The sequence below is a fragment of the Marmota flaviventris genome, chromosome 13 (assembly GCF_047511675.1).
Source record: "Marmota flaviventris isolate mMarFla1 chromosome 13, mMarFla1.hap1, whole genome shotgun sequence".
NCBI lineage: Eukaryota > Metazoa > Chordata > Mammalia > Rodentia > Sciuridae > Marmota > Marmota flaviventris.
In genome coordinates this window covers 47,979,697-48,004,636 of record NC_092510.1, presented here as the reverse complement: position 1 = coordinate 48,004,636, position 24,940 = coordinate 47,979,697, and the positions used below count along the sequence as shown (strand labels likewise).

At 33.3% G+C, this 24,940-nt stretch overlaps 1 protein-coding gene across 1 annotated transcript; it reads right to left on the bottom strand.

The window, feature by feature from the left end:
- Nucleotides 1-2,531: 2,531 nt before the first annotated feature.
- Tyrp1 (tyrosinase related protein 1) lies at nt 2,532-19,274 on the bottom strand. The gene is made up of 7 exons (XM_027950678.2): nt 18,893-19,274; nt 16,906-17,228; nt 13,877-14,081; nt 9,916-10,083; nt 7,814-7,993; nt 3,477-3,623; nt 2,532-2,737 (listed from the first exon to the last, which is right to left on the bottom strand). Exons 1-7 carry the CDS (start codon nt 19,272-19,274, stop codon nt 2,532-2,534), a joined length of 1,611 nt encoding a protein of 536 aa, XP_027806479.2.
- Nucleotides 19,275-24,940: the final 5,666 nt, after the last annotated feature.

The following is a 24,940-nucleotide window of genomic DNA, read 5'->3' as shown; positions in this document are numbered from 1 at the left end:
ACTCATAATGTATTATAGAGCAATACAATAAATGAAAGTCTTTGAATGTAAGAAAAATACAGTGACACACTTCACATGAATCATAATATAATAAGTGCAGCTTTCTCTTAGAGTTATTTGCAATTAATGTTTATATTTTGGGACAGGTCCTCTTCTCTTCTCCCACAAGCTATTACATATTAACTAGCCTGTTAGTCTCTACTCAAACCATTCCTCATCAACATTATGTACGGGTATCACAACCACCATTATCTTTCTAAAACAGCTTATTTATGACTTTCTCCTGTTTTGCCTTTTCTGTAGAATGAATTCCAAATTCTTTAGTATTGCATATAGGATATCCTGGTTTTAGTCCCAACATATCTTCCTATTCCCCTCCATGAAATCTATGTTCTAACCACACTGACCTACTTTATATTTTTGAATGTTCCATGCTCTTTCAAACTTCTGTGCCTTTACTCATTTTGTCACTTCTGAACAGAATGCCCTTCTCTACTTTATATTTGGTAAATCCATTGGCATTCATTGAGGCCCAAGTCAAATATGACCTTCTCAATTTTACAGTCTTGATTTTCTCCTCCAAAATTCCATTGTGCCTTGAACTATCACTGATACTTAGTATAAGCTTAATAAATGTTTCTGGAATAAGTAATTACTAAATATCCAAAACTATGAAGTGGGGGTGTTCAGTTTCATTGCTGTTCTATGTAAAAAATAAATCTTACAGTTCACAATAATTTCTCTGAAAATCCATGAATATATAGCATGTTGATAAATCAAATGTATTTCTAAAAAAATCAATTGAGTAATGTTATTTGAAAGTTTAAAAAATCCTATTTTTTATATCAAGCTCTTTAATATATTCTGTTTATCTTATGTACATAGCCTTAGGATTGGTTAATATAAAGAAAACTAGTAACAAATTAGAGTCATATGACTTTAATTTTGTTTCTGTATATTGGGTTGGGAATATCAAATTAGCCATTTTCTATAGGTTAAGGTTATTATAGTTAGTATTTCTTTTTTCCAATTTTAATTTCAATGTTTGTTCATTTATGATCAATGTATATAGTTCATCTTGGGAATATTATTTTATAGAACACAAAAAGAGAAAAAGTACTTCAAGTTAGAACAGAAGGAAGGGCTGGGAATGTGAGTCAGTGGTAGAGTGCTTGCATAGCATTCATGAGGCTCTGGGTTCAAGCCCCAACACCACAAACAAAACAAAATCAAACAAACAAACATAGAAAAACAGGGGAAAATAGCATAACTGCAAAACTGGATAGAAGCAGAGAATGAAATAAATAATATTTTATTTTGAAAATAAATACAAGGTTGGCAAATAATAATATATGCTATTTGAATGAAATACAGAGAACAGAACACTATCTGTGAATACTAGGAAGCATGTTCTCTACTTTTATGCTTTCTTTGTAGACTTCTAAGATGCTAGAAGTGGAATTAAGAGGTGAAATGTATGAATGGGTAGTGAATTCCATTCCCTTTCAGTGAATTGGAGGTAGGGGAACACAGTGGTAAACAGACAACAGCAGTCCTCTCTTAGCAAAGGAAAGCTTTATCTCTCCAAAATGTGACAAAGACTGTGACTTTTTTTTGGGCCTTGAACCTGACTATTATGGTTTAGATATGAGGTGTCCCCCCACATTCATGTGTGACACAATGCAAGAAGATTCAGAGGTAAAATGATAATATTATGAGAATTATAACCTAATCAGTGGATTAATCCTATGGGTTTACTGGGTTATAATTGTAGGCAGGTAAGGGATGGCTGGAGGAAGCAGATCACTGGAGGCTATATATTTGGAGTTTGTATCTAGCCCTGGTGAGGGAATTCTCTCTTTGCTTCTGGTTGCCATGTCCTGAGTTGGCCAACAGTGAACTGAACCTCTGAAAAGCTGAGCCAGAATAAATTTTTGCTCCAGTAAGTTGTTCTTGTCAGGACTTTGGGTCTCAGAAATGCAAAACTGACTAAAACTCTGAGACTAAATAATATAAGCTGAAACCAAATGACAACACCAATTTGAAAAAGTGAATTAAGATCTCATTTATTTATAACTCCACATAATTAATTTTGACCAATAAATGTGGTTGCCTTTATATCTGTGGACCAATATCAAAAATGGAAATACATTTGCATTTTAAAAGTGTAGAAATGCCCACTCATGTATTTTAAACAGAGATCTTATGTCAAACTTTATTTTTATTTATATTTAAAGCATAATATCTTATATAGTCAACCTTTGAAGCATGCTAAAGATCATCACACTATCCCATCAAATATTATAGAATTGATTCAGCCTACTATTTTAAATAGAGCTCATAATTATAATCTATTTAAAAGAGTCCAAATTATTCTTCTCTGCTCTGAAGAATGATGCTTTAATCTAATATATGTCTGTATAACAAAGAAAATAACAAAGTAAAAGAAAATACAGTTGATAAGTCAATCTACTATTTTTCCAACAGGATTTTCTCTGATACTAATGCATACAGGAATAGGTTTCTTGTTATCAGACCCTGGACTGATTAGGATTCTGGATTTTTTCATATTCGTCAGCATAGTGTTGATACTGATCAGTGAGGAGAGGCTGATTAGCTTCATCCATTTTGTTTCTGGCACGAATCAGACAAGAAGCACCCACAAAAACAACTGCCACCAGTAATAAAGCAGCAATTACTGCTATGGTTACAATCTCAGATATACTGAAATCCCGACCTATTTGAAAAAGAAAATGAGAGTTAAAAATATATTATATATTTGTCACTAAATATATTTGTCACTAAAACATGGACAACTTGAATAAGGTATTGTTGTAATCACTTTAACAGAAATCTTCAAATTTAATTTCAATGGACCACATTGCTTAATGCAGCATTTGTAATCTGGAAGGCACTTTCTAACTTCTTTAGTAGTCTGCAGTTATTTTCATTTATTTAGTTATTTTCATTTAGTAGTCTACAGTTATTTTCATTGGACAGTTATTTTCATTTCCATTTTAAGTTGAAGAAATGATGCTTGTTGAGATTTAAAATTGAATAGGAAAGCTTTGAATTTCAAAATCTCAGAAAGAAAAGCTTAAGAATATCTTGATCCCTCTTCATTTATAAATATAAGCTGACAACTCATTCTTCCCACTTATTGGAAATGAGATCTTTGACAATCAAACCTCTTTAAACATCAGCTTCTTTAATTGTGAAGCAAGAATTGTAATACTTACCTCAAAGACTTGTGAAGTTTAAATGAGACAGAGTGCTGAATAATCAGCTCAATAGCACATCAGAGTGAGTTCTCAATAAATGTTAAATTCCATCTCTTTATCCCCAAACAAAAGTCCAAATGAAAGTTTCATATCCAATGAAAAGGTTTGCTTCAGAATATTGTGATTATTTTACTTTAGAGACAACAAGCTTGCTTTTGGAAAATACCACATTAAAAATACATTTTTAACACTCACTTGGCCATTGAACTTCATAAGCGTATCCCAGGTTGTCTGGAGCAGTAACAAACATCTCTGTGTTGGTAACTGGAGGCCAGAATGGCACCATATTGTACTGTCTATTATGTCCAATAGGAGCATTTTCCAGTGGGAATGTGGATATATCTAATATATTCCAAAGACAACTGGTTAATAAATACGAAGGTAATATTAATGTGATTGTTATATTTTTAGGTGTTCAATATTAACAGAGAATGTAAAATTTTTTTTCATATTTCACAATGAATTAAGACATAAAATTTCACTATAGCAGAACAGAAAATTACATAAATTACATAAAACGGTTCACATGCTTTGAATGCACATAATAATATCATTTAATACACATGTAAAATTTTTATGAACAGAGGAATTTTAGTATCATATTATCTATGATGATTATAGTTATTTTATTTTTAAAATTATGGCAGATAATTTAAAATGCATAAAACATTTTTCAAAGTCAAAGAAAAGATACATCTATGACTTACTGTAGTGTCATCTGTATTTCAAATTTGAGAGATGATGTATTTATTGGAGATTGTTCTTAACGACAAATTTGTTTGATATTTTTCATTTCTTTATGTTTACTTTTAGAGAAATCTATATTATTTCAGGTTTTATTGTTATCAAAAAATAATTAAAAATTTTCATCAAGTTCCTGCAATCTAATTTGCTTCATTCCCTCTCTCCTGTTTCTAAGTATAAGGTATTTATATATGAGGAATTTATATCATTAACATTATCATTCATTAGTGAACACATATCATTCATTAGTGAATTTCTTTCTTTAGGGATAAAGGAAATAATTGGTTCTCTGTGGCAAAAGGTTGTTCTTTGTTTTGCTGTTCTTCTCTATTTATATGGGATTATAATTAAATACCAAATGGAATGTCACAAAATGGGCTTGTGCAGGTCACTATTGAGAATATATTTTTAAGGGCTAGAATGTTTGAGAAGGCCAGTTGGGTTTTATATTTTCTATATGCAAGATGTGTATTACCTCAACAGTTATTGTGATCCTATAAATCACACTGTTTGAAGAACAATGATCACAGACTTGGCAAGTGGTGTTTACATTTTGGCAACTTTATATTCACTGTGTTAAAGCTAATTGAATATTTATTTGATAAAACGTGCTGAGTGCCTACTGGTGACAGGCAATGGCATAGACACTGGCATTTTAGCAATGAAAAGGTAACATTCCTGCCCTCAAGGAGCTCATAATCCAGCACATTTTTAGTAGTTATTTGTTAAAGTTACACATTCAGGTTAATAATTCAGGTAATTTTTTTTTTCTGGTACTGGGGATTGAGCCCAGAGATGTTTTGCATTGAGCTCCATCCCTAGCCCTTATTGTTCTTATTTTTATAATTTTGAGACAGGGTCTCACTAAGTTGCTTAGGGCCTTTCTAAGTTGCTGAGGCTGGCCTTGAACTTGTGATTTTCCTGTCTCAGCCTCCTGAACCTTTGGGATTACAGGCGTGTGCCACCACACCTGGTAATAATTCAGGTAAATTTTCAAACTTTTCATTTCATCTTTCTTGTGAATCCTGACTTGACCAACCTCAACCCAATTCAGTTCCACCTGTGTGATGAAGTGAAATCCATTGGAAGAATCATAGTAAAAATAACAGTAGCAGCAACTGGATTGCCATGTAACTTCTCTATATGAAAATCTTTCCAATGCCCCCATCTCTCTTAAACTGAAGGATCTTGAGTTTCTGCACTGTTTTCCCTCTGACCTTAGTATCTCTTACCATTCTCTACCTACTTCCTCCTCTGCTCCAACCACATTGGGCTCCTTTCTCCTTTTTTGTTTGGAACAATCTTCCTCCATGTATCTACACAGTACTCCCTATCTTGTGTTTTGATTTTGTCTACATAGACTTTTACAATCAAATGTACTATCTGTTTTACAATCTAACATAACATAGTATATTTACACTTACTTATGGTCATTTCTACCACCAGGCAGGTCTGAGTTTTGTATCCTACTTCTGGAACCTAGAATACTTCCCAGGAAATAGTAGGTGTTCCCAAATAATGTTTGTGAAGGATTCATATAGACGTGTGTGATTACTTCATTTCTCTCATGGCTCAAGAGGTGAAGTAGTAATTGTTCTGGGAAATGTATTAACTGCCTTCTGAGAAATGCACTAAACTTTTGGGCTACTGTGTTTAAATATTAACTCATAATTGTCAGTTGGGAAAAAAGAGAAAGAATTGAATTGTATGTTACACAGACCTACAATTTAGTAAATAGAAATTAATGCTATTGTAATTAGAGTTGGATGGTCTGTGTTAGACTATCTCATGTCTATTAAGAAAATTCCATAATGGATATTACAAGTGAATGACTGTAATTTCCTTTGACTATAAAATATAATTGTTATCCCATTCTGATGTTAGTAATTAATTCTATAATCCTATGAATTTGAAATAACCTTCAATATATTTATAGAGATCTTTGATCCATATAAAAAGTAATTTCATTCTCTGCTCCTAGATTCATTTTCATGAAGAGCTCTGATTTATGGAAAATTTTAGAAATTCCTCTAATATTTTTATTTTCCTTTATCCATATGATAGTTGTTTTATGACATTACTTTACAAATTACCTTTTAATATTTTGGCCACATTTTCTCAGGAATATGCTGTAGACTAATTTTCTATTTTTTATTTATAATACTTTTCTTTCCACTACTTACCAGGTAAGGAGAAACTTTATGCTAGGTATAGCTCAAACAAAGGGAGCATCAGGAAAATAAAATAAAGCTATTTTTTTTTCTGGTTCATCAATGACTATTGAATCTAGAGAACTTTAACCAATTGCTATGAATGTGAAGTAATTATTTTTCAATCAAGATATGAAAAGCAAAAGAACAATTTTCATCACTGAAAGAAAACTCCACTTAAAGAGACTTGCCAGATTACCTAAAATTCTCCATTTTCTTTGAAAAGTTTATTAACATACATGGCATTGTGAATGGCTAGATAAGCATAATTTATACACTGCTGGTTAGTTTTTAGAAGTATATGTTTAACAAAACTTGGGTTTGTTAATTCCTTACCTTGTTAATTCCAGTTTACTTGTTACTATAACAAAATAATACAGTTAAATAATATACACAAAGTGATAATTATGATTGAAAAAAAATGACGTTTCTTCTATAAGAAATAAGTTGAGCACTTTGGAAAGTTTTGTTAAAAGTGAATGACTAAATAGATTAGGGAGTGGGCAAGATAATCATAAGGGGTGAGGGAATCATGGAAACCCAGTACTCAGTTTGCATCACAAAACTCTTATTGTCTTTTTTTTTTTTTACTTTTTAGAATCTGATACTGCAAATATTAGACACTTTGTTGTGATTACAGTTTTTTTTATATAAATACACATGAAATATGAAGTAGAACCCCAATCAATGAATTCATAATTCACTGACAACTGAACAATATTTATGTGTAAGTTGCTTGTTTGTTAAAAATTTTCCAATTCAGTAGACTGTTAACCAATTCATCAATTAGTGGTACTGAGCAGGTTGGAATAGAGACTTTTACTATTCACACAAACACATGCACACACATAAAATTAAGAACTGACAAATCAATGGTTAATTAACCTCAGATACCATGTTTATGTGCATAATGAACTAAAAGCACAGAAGCCAAAATGTAGATCACTTTCAAAATATTAACTATTTGAAGTATTTTCATCTTTCAAAAAGTAATACAAGACTCTCAGCTGAGTAGGGATGCAGAAAAAGAGGTCTTTCTAATAATATTTAAACAATGAATTGACTGAAATGAACTTTTTAAAAGAGATTTTCTATGGTATAGTATAAAAATCAACATTAACTTTTTAATTTAACAAAATTTCAATTTTATGTAAGGGCATAAAATAAACAAAACTCAGAACTGTGGATTAAATCAGGTGTGGAATATTTAGTTTGGGGGGGCACCAAAAAAGAGCTCTGTTAGGTTTTCCCATTTATGTTAAAAAGCAATGAGAATATTGGTTGGAAGATATGGGAAGAAAAAGTTGGGAGACATGATAATCATTTTTTCATAGCAAAAATGAGAAGGCATTATCTGGTTAGTCCCAATGAATAAATGTCATCTTAAAGTAACTATCCTGAGAAGCTCCTGCACTTTCAGAGTGGCTTTGAATATCTGGCAATGGCTAGAGAGTGCAGCTATTTTATCCTTATTTTGAAGGGTATTTTATGTGTGTCGAGTGCTAGCTTAAACTGATAACCGTGCCATAGAGCAATCCCCTTCGTGGAGACTTAGAAAAGCATATGAAAGTGTCTCACCAGCATTATATCTCCTCAGCCATTCATCAAAGACAGCATCAGTGAAAGTATGCAGAAGGACAAAAATGGGGTCATTTGGAGACAAATGGGTTTGTCCTCCTGTCCCATTCAGGAATAGATGGGCCAAATTGTGAAGACTCCGAACAGCAGGGTCATACTTCCCTGTCGGATCACTGTAACCTAGATTTAAAAGTAAGGATGAGAACAGTAGAAAATGCTGCACATATTTCACTTTTCAAATCAATAGCAGTGATCATGTTGAGAAACAGTTATCCAACGTTTTTCAGGCCAAATTTTGCATTAATATAATAGCATGACTTCTCTGTTCCAATGGCTGATGACATTTGCTTGCTATATCCAGAACTAGGTTAGTTTTAAACTAGTGGCATGACATTCTAAAGGTAACCTCTAGGTTAAAAATAATGACCTGCCAAGCATGTCAGTCAAAATTTATACAACATTCTATCTTGACAAGGCAGACATTGTTCTACATGAAAATAAAGATAGTAGAGATCTCCAGGTGTCACTAAAAATTGCTGACACAATTGGAAGAACACCACTTTGTTTGTCCTGAAACTTAAAATGCCAGATGTTACTTTTGTCTCCAACCTCAACTCTTTTTCAATGACTGTCAGCATGTTTATTTTTAGAAAATTATTTTTTTTGTAGGGAATTTAATATGTCTCAGCACTTTCCTACCATTTCTGTACTAGTTTTAAACATCTGGAAAATCTACTGTCAAAACATTTATAGGATTTTTGATAAATATTTCACTATATTAAGGAGAAAATGAAGATAGATGCCAAGAAGATTGCAAATATAAGTGAAGAGTTATATGTGTTTGAATGGCTTGAAGAATGTTGTATAGATAAAGCCATTCATTCATTTATTCATCTTTCATGCATTTATTCCTTTATATTTTGATAACAGGAAATATTTAAAGATTGTTTATAATGTACATGAAATGTATGAATTTTCATACATTCTGCTGCCAGGAAATCAGTATAATTTATCTTCTATTAGGCATTAATAAAACAATCTGTATATTCTCTTAGAAATCAGTCTACTTAGTTTATAAATTCTAGTTTAGTCAATATATAGTAATTATCTAAGGAATCATCTCCAAATGATTGCATTTATGTAGTTATTAAATTTAAAACACACTTAAAGTAGATAAGAATGACATATGCTTTTGATAATAAAAGGGGAGAGAATTAATTATCATGTTTATCTATCAAGTATCTCAGATCACAGGAGAGAGACCTGTGCTCATTTTCTGGGTGGCAGGGTAGCAGAGCACATCCTCTAATGTGTGCAATGCTGTCTTTAAGGAAAATTTGAACAATAAGAAGTTTATATTAAAGTTACATGTAATTATCGTCCTTTAAAATTTTAAATATATATCAAGTATGATTTAGAGTATCAAAATTTATTATTTCAAGACATTGGACTTAGAAAATTTGGATTTGAATCTGTGTTCTGTTACTAAGTAGCTAAATATCTCAGGAAAGCCTTTCACTTCTTTCGATTTCAGTTTTCTCAGCTTTGAGATACTTGAAAAATGTTGGTGAGCAAGAAAGCTCAAATTAAAAGTCAGAAGAAGATAAGTCAATTTTTTAGTAAGTGTTTTTAAAAAGTTACAGGATGATAAAACCTATATATAACAAGCCTAAACCGGGTTTTAGAGAATGTCAACTAATTGTTTGAAATTACTTTAAATTGTTATTTTGACTTATTAAAGAACATTGTTTTTAAAAAGTAAATGTCAATTCTTGAATATTATTTGCCAGGGCTAGACTTGGATATAGTCGCACATAATGGCCAGGTTGCTGCCAGAAATTTGACTTTAAGGGTTTTTTTTTGTGTGTGTGTTTAAGAGTGGGAAATAATTTTCAGTGTCTTCCTCTGTAATTATTACATGGAGTTTCACAGTCTGACACTTCAAGAAGCTTCTTTTTTTGAGCATAAAATTGTGAGTAAATGCTACCAGTACTCATTTCATAGGAACTCACAGGACCAATATGCCATTCAAAGCCTTTTCAGAGAGACCTGATTTTGAACCTGGCAGCTTCCTCTCCAAAGCACGGATTTAGTTTACTTGCCTTCCACTGTGTTCCGGAAACTGTTTGTAGAATTGGAATAAAAAGGAGGTGTGTCAAATACACCAACTTCCAAGCACTCAGCGACATCCTGTGGTGCGGGAAGACGCTGCACCATGGGTCGACCCACATTTCCAGCTGGATTTCTCCTGATTGGCCCACCCTCCGTGCCTGGGGAAAAAAGAGGACAAACATTTATAGTATGCCCAGAGGTCTTGTCCTTACTCTCTAAATGTTCTGTTGTTATTGTTTGCTTGTTTGTTTGGACTAGGAATTGTATCCAGCTCAACTACTGAGCTACATTGTGGGTCCTTTTATTTTTTTGTGACAGGATAAAGCTGGCCTTGAGCTTGTGTTCCTCCTGTCTCAGCCTCTGGAGTAGTTGAGATTGCAGGTATGTGCCACCACCCCCAGCTCTAAAACTTTATACACAACATGAACACTGAAAAATAGGTTTTCCTTGGTAGGAAACAAATTTTAATTTTTTTTTTCATGAGAATATAACAAAGTGAGAATTCCATAAAAAATTGGATTTTGCTGAAATTATCTCCCAAACCTAAATTCTGCAATAAATTCTATATTTCTCTCTCTCTCTCTCTCTCTCTCTCTCTCTCTCTCTCTCACACACACACACACACACACACACACACACACACAATTTCACACCAAAATGCCATTTGTTTCAAGTCTTCAGAGGCCTAAGGGGGGAAAAAAATCCCCAATCACTTTGTAAAGTAGTGTGCATTTCAGTAAGTACACATTCTTCAGCTTTTTCATCAATTAATGTGATAGATAATTCAAGTTTCTGAAGAGTAGGAACAAATAGGTAAACAAAGAGCTGTGTTACTAGGGATAGATAATATGATAGGAACTTTAAGGGAGTGAAGAAGAGAGGAAGGATGATGCAGGGAGAAAGAGAACGAGAGAGAGAGAGAGAGAGAGAGAGAGAGAGAGAGAGAGAGAGAAATTATTTCCAGTCAGATGGCTCCAAAACGATTTCATAAACAAGAGATTTATAAAGAACTCTGAAGGGTTGAAAAGAATTTCCATAGAACTAGGAGGAATTTTACAAAGTAAATCATTTTAGGCAGAGGAAATAATGAGGGGTCAAGCCGCTCTCTTCTATTTATACAGAAACCTTCTCAGAAGAACTCTTCTGTCCTTGCTCAGCAGTGTGCTCCTTGGCCTTCACAGTGCCTGGCATTTACAGCAATTGTTTGGTGTGTGTTGTTGATTGGGAAGGCTCTTGATGGATGTAAAAAATGCTTGTTTGGAGAAGAGCCTTCCAGGAATATGTGGCAATAGAGGAGTATAGTGGACTGTGGGGAACAAAGGGAAGCTAGACCAGAGCCTTATTGTGAAGACATCAAGTAGCAGGAACAGAAAGTTATATTTAATTCATTAGGAAGAAATTAGACCGGTGGGAGGAGAGGAGATTGACTAGGAGCATTTTGCATCAGTCTGTCCCACTGGTCTCCAGAGAGAAAAATATGTGCCCTAAAGGGACAAAGAATATAATTGGACTGGGAGAGAGAGTATTGCAACTTCAACTCACATTCCACTTACTTTGTTCATAAAACTTCCTGTATTGCATAGTAATTAACATAATTATTACTACCTGATGAATTAGCATAATGAACTTTATATAATATATAAAGAAAAAATACACCTATACTGAGATTGGAAAGTATATGTGCATTTATTTGGGTTACATCATCACCAAAAATTTTCCAAAATCACTAGTTAAACTATCAATCTGAGCTGATATTTTGAGGATTACTGTTTAGGGAGTTATCAATAAATCCCCCTCCCCAAAAACGTATGGATAAACTTGAATTTCTAAGTACTATATCCTAATTTTCCCTTGTGGAATTTCATAGTAAAGAATTTCGAGAGTAAAGAAAATATTTAAGGCTATTTATTTAACTGTCTCCAGTTATTTTTAAATTTTTTAAACATGAACAAATATTCACATCCAGCGTATCAGAATTCTGTGGAATTTCCAAGAATGAATGGAAAATTCTGAGTATTTGAAGGAAAAAAATAGATTTGAGCAATATGGCATAAAAAGAACTATTTTTCATTTGATTAATCAAAGATAATGTTTTAGTAGCTTGAAGAATGTTACATGTCAATAAATCACTTTTTCAATCAACCAAGTGGAGTGCAAGAAGAATATAAACAATGAGATAGCTGAGGAAGTATTGATCTGATATAATATGTATGGGTTTCCTACAAAGATGATCAATGAAACCACAAGAATAAATAGGATTTTTCAAGAGGAAAAGTAGAGAGAAGAAATAATTGCTATGAGGATTAAAGATACTAAAGCATTTCACACACTATGAGATATATAATGTGTTCAATAAAAGTTTAGTTTCCCCTTTTCTTTAGCTTAACTAATAAATAAAATATTTGGTTTTTATATATTGAACTGAGACCAGGGTAATCTTAAAGTTTGTTTCACAGCAAATAATTGTTAATTTGTCATAAAACTATGTCTTTGAATTTTGAGACTTGTTCTATTTATAAGAAAAACTGTGATGAAAATAAAACATCTTCACTATATTGAATTGTCATTTTTGGGGGCACCCAATCATAAATATTATTAGAAAATGCATGGAAAACTCTGAAGTCCAAATATAACAGCTTTGGTATGCGCTTCCACTTAATTTCTCTGCCACAGGTAGAATAACTCAGCCTGACAAAAAATACAAATTTATTCTAATTTTTAAATTTCCATAGAGGAAAAATATATTACATAATTATATATAGTTATATATAATTTTATTATATAATTATATTATATAGTATCACATATTTTTATTTCTATAAACAGCTAAATACTCTTTCAATGGTGAAAATTATACACCTATTTCCTTCTGTTCTATTTAAGGTTACTTTCTCTGTCTCTTCCTCGTTTTTTTTTTTTGTTGTTGTTGTTGTTTGTTTGTTTGTTTTGCTTTGTTGGAGTATTTTTGTTTTGTTTTTCAGTGCTGAGAATCAAACTGTTGCTGTAGAGGATTTTTTTTTTCAGTGCCTTGCACATTATTAGAATATTCTCTTTTTAAAATTATAAAATAATTTAACACTTAATGAAGGAAAATCTGTGTAGAAAAATGTTCTGAATATAAATACCCATGCTTCTAGTTTTTATATGGAAGAGCAAATGATCAAAATAGCCCAAAATGCCTGAAGAAGAAAGATAAGTTGGGGTAGGAGACTTAGATATTTAAGACCTAATGTTAACAGTACAGAGATAAGTAATATCATCCAAGGAAGCTCAAGAATAGATTCACAAATTACAGAAACTTATTCTGTGAAAGGGACATCAGTTTCCTGGAGAAAGAATGCTAGGGAAACTGGTCAAGAATTCTCTCAGGTTAACCTCAGGAGGGACGCAATGTGGCTCACTGGTGGGCAGCACCTATATGGTACCTTCCTTTTTTGAAAAATGTCCCCTTTATCACCTTTGGCTTTTAACTCTATTGAATAACCACAAAAGTTTTTGTGTTTTCTCCCTCCCTCCCTTTCTTCTTTTTTCTCCTCTCAGAGCATTTCCAAATCTTTTTTGCATACTTCAGATTTTATTCTGAAATATTTCTGTGAAATTCCAACCCAAGACACATGACTACTAAGCAGAACTGGATATACTAAGAGGATTAATTTATACAACTGGACATTGCTAAAAATAAGGAAGTTAGCAATATACTGACTGAATTACTCAAGAAAAATGATGTGAAGATAAATAAGCCTCATCTGTTTCCTGGGATCACTTTGGAGGTGGCCTTGAACATCCCAGGTGCTCAGGTGAGGATCTGTACATGGATCCTCTATGGGGATAGTAACTTTTATTCTGAAGTCCTTAATGGAATGAAGGATCTTCCATGCACCATGTTTATAGCATATTTAATATCTTTATCTACCAAGGAGTTCTGACTAATAGTTGTCACTTGGAACTTACTGTTACAAAGTGTCCCCAGGGTGTCATAATCTTCCAAGGATTCACAGACCACTCGCCATTGAGAAAAGACAGAGTTGGGGCTTACAAGAGTGGAATCGAAGTTGCTTCTTGATCCCATCAAGTCATCAGTGCAGATATCACAGATGTTCTTCCCAGTTGCAAAATTCCAGTAAGGAAGGGAGAAAGAAGGCTCCTGCAACATTTCCTAGGTCACAGAAACTCTGTTAGTGTTCTCTGGCTCAGTTGCACTCTTCCTCTTTGCTTGTTTTACTCTCTGATTGTCTATTTCTATTAACTCTCTTTAGCTACTAAGGAACCAGTTAGTCTCTCATTGGTGACAGAAAGTCCCAGACAAGTTAAATACCTTAGATAACAAGGCTTGCAATTCACTCAAAGAATCTACATAGGCATGAAAGAGAATAAAATTCAAATCATCATGCAGAAATTTTTGTAAATAATTTGGAAGAAAAACTTCTTTCCTCTTTTTTTGGACAGGTAATCATATTTCTATTGCTTATTCCAAAATTTATCCATAATAGCATCCACTACTTGACATTTCCATCTTCTTCCATCTTTCTGTCTTTAATTTAAACATCATTAAATTGTAGTCTAGTTCCAGATTTGACCTTGAAATGTGTTTTGTGGAATCCCTATATTTGTTTTGTTTCTGTTTTTAATTTAATTTGAATGACTATAGAAAATTAGATTCTGGCTTGATAACAGGTCATGGTCTTTTCACATTTACATTATCTACATGGGCCCTAAGGGTGTTTTGTTTAGAGACCCCCAATGCAGAATCTAAACTACCAAGACTGAGGCTTCTGCCTGAGAGACTCATGAACAAAGGAATGCTAAATAGATGTAGAATAAATCTTTGTGCCTATTGTTCTTTTGAACAAAGATCTAATAATCATTTATAGCTTATTTTACATTTTAAAAAATACGTGGGGGCGCTGGCTCACACCTGTAATCCCAGAAACTCCGGAGGATGAGGCAGGAGGATCCTGAGTTCAAAGCCAGCCTCAGTAAAAGTTGCACTAAGCAACTCAGTGAGACCCTGTCTCTCAGTAATATACAAAATAGTCTGGGGATGTGGCTCAGTGGTCAAGTGACTCTGAGTTCAATCCCTGGTATCACCCCACCCCCCAAAAATGCTGAGTTCATTTACTTATTTCTCATCTCTTTTGGCCTTTGAGGAGTTCTGTACAGAGGATGAAATTTAAGTGCAGCATTGCCATTATTTTCTCTTACTTCCCAAGCACTCAGTACTTTATGCCTTTTCATTTTAAATCCCTTTCTAGGAAAACTTTTCTTATGCTTTGTTGTTTTAGAAGGCCGAAAGCTTTTCTAGGCTCCAAGTTATTGATCTCCAAGGGTCTGTAGTCCTCGTTTAGAAGCCATCATTGCATTTCGCCAAAATTACTGACAGCTTCTAAGGGATCATTAAGAATCAGACTGTGGTTCAGCAACTGACATTTGGGAGCCAGAGAACATTCCTGTGGCATTTCAACTGTATAATACGCTTAAATTGTAATTCGTTGAATGCCTAATGCTGCTGGGTTTTAAAAATGTAAATCAACATGGTTGAAGTTTTCCTAGGCAAAATTGAAGCTTTTAGATAGTTTCTAACTGCCCTTTCATTTTGGTGTGCCCATGGGAATTGAAAGCATGAAAATCCGGAGTCAATTACAAATGACAGATTTATCTACTCATAATCTACTAACTGTCTAACTTGTAATCAGAGCTATAAAATATGATGTTTGGAGTACCAGATGAATTCATTTAATCACTCTCAAACTGTGTAAGGATAGACTACTTTCAAACAAATATATTTTTTAAGTTAGAGGGTTAATTATATCTCTTCTAACCATTTTCCCACCTGAAATAATGCTGGCACAAGCATTCCTGCAAAAACAACGTTTCTATTTTCATATCATTTTAGGTTGATTTTTACTTTGGGGGAGAAATTCATTACTATTATTTTATATAGGAAACAAGTGTAGCATATGGATTTCCTAGCTGAGATCTAATCATTTAAATTTTTAGTTTAAAATTACAATACTTTTCTTAAGAAACAGAGCAGTTGGAAAAAGAACGGACAATAAATCATTTATGTTACCAGATTCTTTAGTGTGTTTTGAGTGCATTTGCTTAAAACAAAATAAGCATGAGATAACTATGCCTGACTTGAGGTCTATTTTATGCTAAAACCAAAAAACCCAGAGGTCTTATAATTAAAAATAATGCTTGATTGATGTGGGTTTTTTTTTTTTGGGGGGGGGGGGTTAGAAATTGTATATATTTAAGGTGTACTACATGATGTTTTAAAATATTTTTATACACAAACACATACATATAGGGGTGTGTGTGTGTGTGTGTGTGTATATATATATATAATGATTATTACATTCAAGTAAATTAACATATCCATTGATATGATGTTTTGAGATAGTTGAGATAGGCTTCTGGTATAAGCCCCAAAGTGGTAGCTGGGAAAATATATATATTAATGAAATAAAATATATATATTAGTGAAAATAAAACAATCTAAATGGAAACTTTTTCCATTATTTAAACTCTACATCATATTGGAAAAAGTCAGCAATTGGTATGATGAAGCACATATTCAGGACTCAGGAAGTGAGGAGAACAAGTATATATACACTCACTTCATCCAGATCAAGAGAGGCATTTACTTACATTTGGTAGAGAAGATGTGCCAAATGGGACTTTTTTGTTTCATATTTTACTAGAGACGTTTTTTCAATTATGGAGTTGTAGAATATCTCCATATCTTTCATCCACACCTAAAGATGTCTTAATTGGCTTTGTTATTTCACAAAAGACCAAATTTAGTTAATATGAATTCAGTAGGGGAGAAACAACTCAGTGTTACAGGCAGATTAATAACATAAAATTACTCTATCATTATGTATTATGGTGTTTTGGAAAATCATTGAATTAAAATGACTTCTAAACAGGGCATCTCATCTGTAAAGAATCTGAAAATTAAATGGCAGTATGCATACCTGCATGTCTCTCTCCAGCTGCAGTAGGTGGTACCTGTGCCAGGTAAGAAAAGCTGGTCCTTCATGAGAGAAATCCACCCCACCAAAGCTCTCCTGCCCTGCCCCCAAGAAAGTCTTTTTGACTGAATAATAGTGTGTCCAAACAAAGTAGTTATAAATGGAAATGTTCTCAAATTGTGGTGTGTTGCCATCTGGTCCCAGTATTTCTTCTGATCTCCTGGTAGCAATGACGAATTGAGGGTGAGTTGTGCGCTTTGCCATATCCAGGGCCTGGACAAAGTGGTTCTTTTCTTCTGCACTTAACTCCAGAAGATTTCTCCTGACTTGAGGGATAAAAGATAGAGATATGAAAGCATCTGCCTTGAGGGAATGGGTAGAGAAGCAGCATAATCATGCTGTAACACACTGTGTCCCACTCACCCAATGATGGTTGTATATGCAATATCTATGTTAAAATCTGTTTTCAGTTATTTTACATATTGAGAATCCCTTATCTGAAATTATTAGGACCAGACATGTTTTCAACTTTGGATTTTGAAATATTTGGGTTTGGGATATATATCCAAAAGACAGAATCAATTTCTTTAATGTATATTTTATAAGCTGAAGGTATTTTTGACAATAGTGTTTTTCGAAGGGGGTGTTACCAGGAAATTGAACTCAGTGACATTCGACTACTGAGCCATATTCCCATCCCTATATTGTATTTTATTTAGAGACAGGATTTCACTGAGTTTCTTAGTGCCTCCCTTTTGCTGAGGCTGGCTTTGAACTCCCAATCCTCCTGTTTCAGACTCCTGAGCCCCTGGTATTACAGACATGTGCTACCATGCCCAACTTGACAATAGTTTTAATATTTTTATTGCATAAAACAAAGTTTTTCATGGCATGTAATTTTCTACTTGTGGCATTATGTCAGGGATCAAATAATTTTGGATTTTAGAGCAGTTCAGGTTTGGGATTTTTGGAAAATGGATGTTCAACCTGTGTACTTAAAAAAATACCTTAACTAAAACTCCTTCCAGCCTCTTTTGTTTCTTTTTATTTTCCTTCTCTTCCTGCTTTCTTTTCTTTTTTTCTCCCCAATTTATTCTAGGTTTTCTATTAGCTTTCTCTAACTTTCCTTGTTGTTTCTATGATTCTATTATCCTGACATATTTATTTTGGCCCAGTGTTAGCTTTTTTCTTGGAATTTTCTACTTTTTATCATCATAAGTCTTGCAAAAACAAGGTAGATACTATTGTCCAGTGGTTAAGACCCCTGAATTAACCTGTGACTTTGGTCATATTTTTGTGAGCTTATTTTTTCTTCTGTAAAATGTGGATATAAATAATACCTGCTTTACAGAATTGTTCAGATCAAGGAGCACATGCATAAAAACAATTAAACCAAGTCTAGCTCTTGATAAAGATTCAATAAGTATTTTGCTAAACCTCTGGTCCTGTGTCTGACACATTGAAAACAATGAAGTACTCTGGCTGTTCCTATTTAATGCTTTGTTATATGATGTTCCTTAGGTTGCCGGCCCAGCTTCTCATCTAAAATGCCTGGATTTTATCATTACCGTGGGAAATTTCTTTGTAAGCCAGCAGGGGTAGTTGAAGAAGCTGAAATATTAGAGCTAGATAAAGCTCAGTGTGAATTCCAGGTTTACCAAGTAACAGACATGTGGTTAGACCTTTCTGAATCTCATATGTAACAATTAATACAAGTACCTTGACTCTAGCACAGTTTCTAGCAGATGGAGGTTGCTCAACAAATGGAAAGAAAATATTATTTGTCATAAGGTTTGAGCTTCAATTCCAAACCTTTAAACTGAACAAGCTTCTTACTTTGTTCTTACTTTCTAAGCCTTACTTTGTTCAATTGGGAAAAGCAAGGTGGAGTTATGATTTTCAGGTATTCCTCCAGCTCCAATAATTTTAGAATCTAGAAAGAACCTTGAGTCTCACTCAAGACTGCATCGCAATTCCTATCCCCACTTACCTGTGAGAGTCCTCTGATTGCAGCCCACTCCTCTCCACCCAGGACGGCAACTCCCACAATTATGTCCTGAGAAATTGCCATTGCACTGGCATGTCCTATTGAAGAACCTCAGGGGCCAGCCCTCCCGATCATCTCTGCCATCGTGGGGGTACTGGCGGCTGTGGGGTCTGGAGTCTGCAGTCACTGCCTCACACCTGCCCCTCCCTGATGAGGAGCCACAGGGGTCAGTCCCAGGCCCAGATAAAGGGGACAGGTCTGGGCAACACACACCACTTCTCAAAGCCTCAGCAGTAGCACATTCTCGTGGGAATTGAGCCCAGGCCTGTTGAAAAAGCAGCAAGGGGAAGATCAGTCCCAGACAGAGGAGGTTAGAAGCTTTCATTCTGCTGGAAGCCAAAGTGCAGGACATAGATATGGTTTGCTGTCCTTTGCATAGAGGAAATGGAGGCGCGTAGATAAAAATCCAACTGAAGGAAAGAAAACAAAATGGAATTATGTAAGTGTTTCAAAGTACTTTTAAAAAGGGTGTGAACCCTTTCCAACCTACCTTATACATACCTTTATACATGCAAATATTACCTACCTATATACATTTATAGATAAATGGCATTTCAAGCACATAGTAAAATTAGATAGTTACCTTTGAAAAGTTTATATGCCTTAACAACTATATCCACTATCCTAGTAATTGAACTTTCTTCATTTTACATTTCTATTTACATAAGAATTATTTATCCTGAATATATCTTATAAACAGCATCAATTAGCAGATCACCACATTTCACCAGTGATCTGAAGGGAGAATTGGGAGATTTCCAGCAAGATAATTTCTACAGTTTAAAGTCCCTCACCCTAGTGGAGTTTTCATTAGAATGCACCCGATCTCCATAGAGCATCTCTCCAGTACCTTAAATTCCTGAGACCTTTCTCTGCCAAACTTCCCTAGGAGTTGAGTGGGTTTTATTTGCTTGTCCTCTGATGTCAGAGCTGTTAATTATATGTGGGTTTCTGCCCTGCAAACTAATCCCAGACCTGCTCTCCCAAGCTGGGAGGGGCTGGTCCTCTTCTCCACCCTTCACTAATCCCTTTTCACATCACTGGATTTTTCTGCCCTTTAACTACTTGATCAGCACATGATTCCCTTCCCACTGATTTCCTTGTGATACTTAAAGTTTTAAGAAAAGGTCATAAGCAGTAATTTGGAAGATAAGTCAGAGAAACTACAGACCTTTTGTTTTCATTGTAGAGATTTTTTTAATTTTTTAATTTTTATTTTTTTCTTTGAATGCTATATCTTTAGAGGATGAAACAAGAGTAATTACTTTTTCTTAGTGATACAAAGGTTGGGTTCCTAATTGTACCCGATGGTACCTTTTGATTGTGTTCTGTCTTGAAAACACATGTTGTCATTCTTAGAATTTCCAGAGAGAATTATTGTAGTAGTGGAAAAGACATGAGATTCAATTATACCCAGTCACACAGCAGTGACTCTCCGGGTGCCTGTTCACTTTAGAGGTGGGTACTTTGACTCCATTACCTCCTTCCAGGCTGTGTTCATCTCTGTGGCAAAGCACCATGGAGTCACTAAGGCTTTCATTTTTTTTTTTGGAACATGCCCATTAAATGGTTTCTTATTTCCTACTTTCTCTGCAAGCAGTGGTAAGGCAATGTCCCTGAGGATAATATATATATTTCAAAAGGCACTTTCTCCTGAAGTTGAAAGCTCATGCATGTGAAACCAATCTTCAAATATAAACTTACATTTTGAATACATTATTATTAGGCAAATGTTGCCAGAGTTCATGATCAATCTTGGCTACCTTCTTGTTTCTAAGCTATAAAATTGTCCCCAAAAAACTATATAAAACAATTGAGGATCTGGTTACCACAAAAATGACAACTAACACTATTGTCTATGAATCACTGCCAGAAAGAATAAGAGAAATCTTCTGCTTACCATCCCTTGTTTATGAAGTCAACATGATTTATTACAACCATATCAATTCATGGTTTTTATGTGAATATGAATCTAAAATGTCATTCTTTCTGTTATTATTTTATTTATTTTTGGTCTGTTATGTATATAACAACCTATTATTGTATATACATAATGAAATAATACTGTAATCCATGATATAGTATGTACAGTATTAATAAGTAACACATAACAGAATTTATTTAAAATTCTTCAAAAGATAGAACAATTGTGATAACTTATCCAATATATAAGGAAAATTTCCTTTTATTTTTTTCTTCTGGAATATTTGGGTCATTGGAATCACAAAAAGATGGCATCATTATAAAAACTGGCTCCAGAGTCTACATTTTTTTTCACTAATACTATGTCTCTAATGTGTTCCCAAGTTGTTGCACATAAAATACTGTAGTAGTTTTTTTATAGTATTTTATTATGGCAGTTTAGTTTATCACTGTAAGAATATACAACAATATACTTAACCATTTCTTTTGTTTTATGAATAAAGTTTTATGTATCAAGTCTAAGTATTTCCTGGTAAACACATGTGAATTTCTTCATGACAAATAACTAGAGGGATTGTTTGCCATAGGGCTTGTGAATATTTGCAAGGTAATTCTAAAGTGTCTTCCAAAGTGAAGTACCCCTTTGTTTTATTTCTATTGGCAGTGTTCAACATTGCTTATTGGTTCACAAGCTCTCTAACACTTTTATTAATAGACATAATTGGCAATTTTATGTACAACAGTCCTCCTGCATCCTTGCTTTCACTGTCCGTGATTTCAATTATTATGACCATCTATGCTCTGAGTAAGTGGAAAATTCCAGAAATAAACAATTCATAAATTTTAGATGTGTGCCATTATGAGTACAATGATGAAACCATTGGAGTATGAATCATACCTTTGTCCTTTTTATATACATTGTATATGCTACTAGTACACTAGTTGCTTAGTAGTCATCATGTTTTCAGAGGTGGTTAAATCATGTGGGGGAATGTTTAAATAACCCTTATTTTACTAAATAATGGCCCCAAAGTGCAAGAATAGTGGTGATACTGGTTACCAGTAATTTGGTGATACTAATTTGGTTATGCTGCAAAGCATTCAGAAAGTGTTTTCTATTACTGAAAGGTAATTATTATTGATTTAAAAGGAAAAGAAAAAGTACGTTGATGTTGTTAAGATCAAGGATAAAAATGAATAGAGCAAAACACAGTAAGTATAAGGTTGAGGACTATCTGCAGTTTCAGATCTCCACTGGAAGTCTTAGAGTGTAGCCTCTCAGAGAAATCTGAGGAGACTAGTATACTTCCTGAACTATTCCACTGGATAAATATCATGAAACATTAATATTAATGGTGATGTTTTTCATAGATACATTTTATAAGTGAGATATTCCAATGTAACTACTTTGTTTAGGTCACTTCTCTTTTTACTATTAATGAATTTTCTTATTTTTAATCAAGGATCAATATTTTGACTAGATGCTAATCAGTCATCGTCAATTTACATCATATAACAAAAGATTGTTGTAAACTTTAATTTTGTAAAATTCTGAAAAGTTCTAGATTGAATGTTGCATAAATTTAAATACTGGGCATTTGTCTTCAAGTTTGGGGTGCTTAATTTTAAAGTGCTTTGCAAATTCAAGTGGCTTCAAATACTCATCTATCAATGTCTCAAGGCTTCTTATTCATTTAATGTGAAGTTAATTGTGAAAAATAATGGGTATAAAATAATCTTTAGATAGTGTTTTTGGTGACATTTTTTGCCAGATTATCTTTTTTATCTCTTGAATAAAGTTAGTAGCAATGTACCAATGCTGGTTTCTTAGTTTTGACAAATATACCAAAGTAATGTGTGTTAACATTAAAGAAAAGTGGATGAAGGACATATGGAAACTCTGTATTATCTTTGCAAGTTTTCTATAATTCTAAAACGATTCCAAAATAAAATGTTTATTTAAAAATGTTACTTTAAAACTATATAATCTCATGTACACTCATCTGTACAGATATAAATACACAGTGTTACGTTATGTTGAGAAAAAAAATAACTGAGGCTTTTCCTATTACAATTTTTTGTTGTCTAATTTCTACAGTTAGCTTAGGACATTCTGCTCTGAGTCCTACATACAACATTCTAAGACAACAAGACTGGGGAATGCAAAGAGTGCCATAGTTAAGTCATTAAATGGATGAGATTTGTCTAAGGAAGCGAGTACCTTTATTTCTCTGAAACTCATTTCCTCATCTGCAAAATTAAGGTAACAAATGTATATCATTGGGATAAGTAAGCCTAGATAAAAATACCTATTAAAATTCAGACATCAATCAATACTAGATTAAAAAAACAAATTCAAGGTTGTTATCTTAAAGGAGATAAGATACTGAGGTTAATACCCAATTTAAAACTATCTTAGTATTACAAGGATGCATTTTACATAATGCTTTCAGTATTACCAATCAAAAGTAATAACATTCAATCAATATCATCAGTAGTAATAAATAATAAGAATTATAAATACCAAAGAAAGAGAAACTTCTGAAATGATATGCTCTATTAATTGTGAAAATCCTAGCATTTGACTACCAGTGGCAAACCCTAACCCATAATATCATTCTCCAGTTTACAGGTGTTTTTTTAATGTAGGAGGCTGGTGAAAAAACATGAAGAAAAATGAACTAAATCCTACTTTTTTGTCTTACCATAATCTAGTATAATTACTCACACCACACAACAGAAATGAATGTTAAAATTTATGCACAATATAGTTCATAATCCATTGTAGAAATCATTTCTAATGAAAAAATTTTATAGTGATTTTTTTCTTATGATAGGAAAATGTACCAAGTCTAAAGCATTTGCCTACATCATCTGTCTATAAGGTGAACCAGATAATGCATTCATAAAAATGAATAATTACTTGTTACAAGTTGAAAATGAGTAATTACTTCTTACAAGTTAATAATAGAAAATACTCAAAGAGTCTTAGATAAATGATACTGATGAACTGCATAAATTTTAACTCAGAATTTATTCACTCTTAAACCATGGGAGCAGCTTTAAAGATAACAGGAATTAGGTATAAGAAACAGTGATTAACAGAGAATTAAATGTGTTGTTCAGAATATATACATTAGCAACATAATAAGATCAAAAGGTCGATATCATTGGTGTGCATGTCTTATATTCATAGTTGATGCTTAGATCATATCTCAGGAAAAGGAATTAATCCCTTATTCCCATTTTTTGAAGTCTTGTGATTATTAGTTATGAAAGAATTAGTCCAATATCTAAGTGATGAAGAGCAAGAATTTAGGTTAATTTGAAGAGAGAGCATTTTAGAAGTGTCTGTATTTCCCATGGACATTGATAATGAATATTAATCTTTTGTGATCATTTATAGCAAATGATACTGAATATGTTAATTGTTCAATTGGATTACATGTTATTAAATTATATCCTTGGTTGCACTAAGCTTAGATTAATAACTAGAATTCCACAGGCATTAAGACAACTGAGGTCATTTGTTGGGCCAGTCATGTGGTTATATCTCATGGAGAAGCTTAAATTCAGTGAAAGCAAATGGGACAAGTATATAGTCTGTGTCTTTGTGTCACTGAGTAGAGATTCAGTCAAACATAACAATTCTATTTTAGAGCAGAATATTTTTCAGATCATGGTCTCTGATAAACTCTGCTATTACTATTTTTAACTTTCAAAACTCAACACCAAATTGCAAACACTGGCATAGGGCCAGTTAGCAAGAATTTGATTTGTGCTCAGTGAAATTCTCAATTGCTAAATTAAGTTTAAAGTACTTAAAATATTTACTTTATTTAATATTTATATTCTGCTCATCTTAGCAAATGACCTTGTAAGATTTCCCTATCGAGAAATTTCTGTGTATATGTGCGTGAATCATCAAAGTCAAAATAAAAATAATTTGTGTTTGGAATGGAATTTAATAGTGCCTTTTTTTCTCCATTTTAAATTGTTGTGCTTCTTCCAAAGCTTGTCTGTACTATGGTATTAGTGAAAATAAAATTGCAGTTATTTCAACATTTC

Bases quoted from the DNA above. Each gene is read 5' to 3' on its own strand.
- Tyrp1 (XM_027950678.2), bottom strand. From the start codon at position 19,274: ATGAAAGCTTCTAACCTCCTCTGTCTGGGACTGATCTTCCCCTTGCTG. The intron at 14,082-16,905 runs GTATGCATACTG...TCTGTGACCTAG, and splicing joins AGCTGGAGAGAGACATGCAG to GAAATGTTGCAGGAGCCTTC. The intron at 3,624-7,813 runs GTGAGACACTTT...GGAATATATTAG, and splicing joins GCTGAGGAGATATAATGCTG to ATATATCCACATTCCCACTG.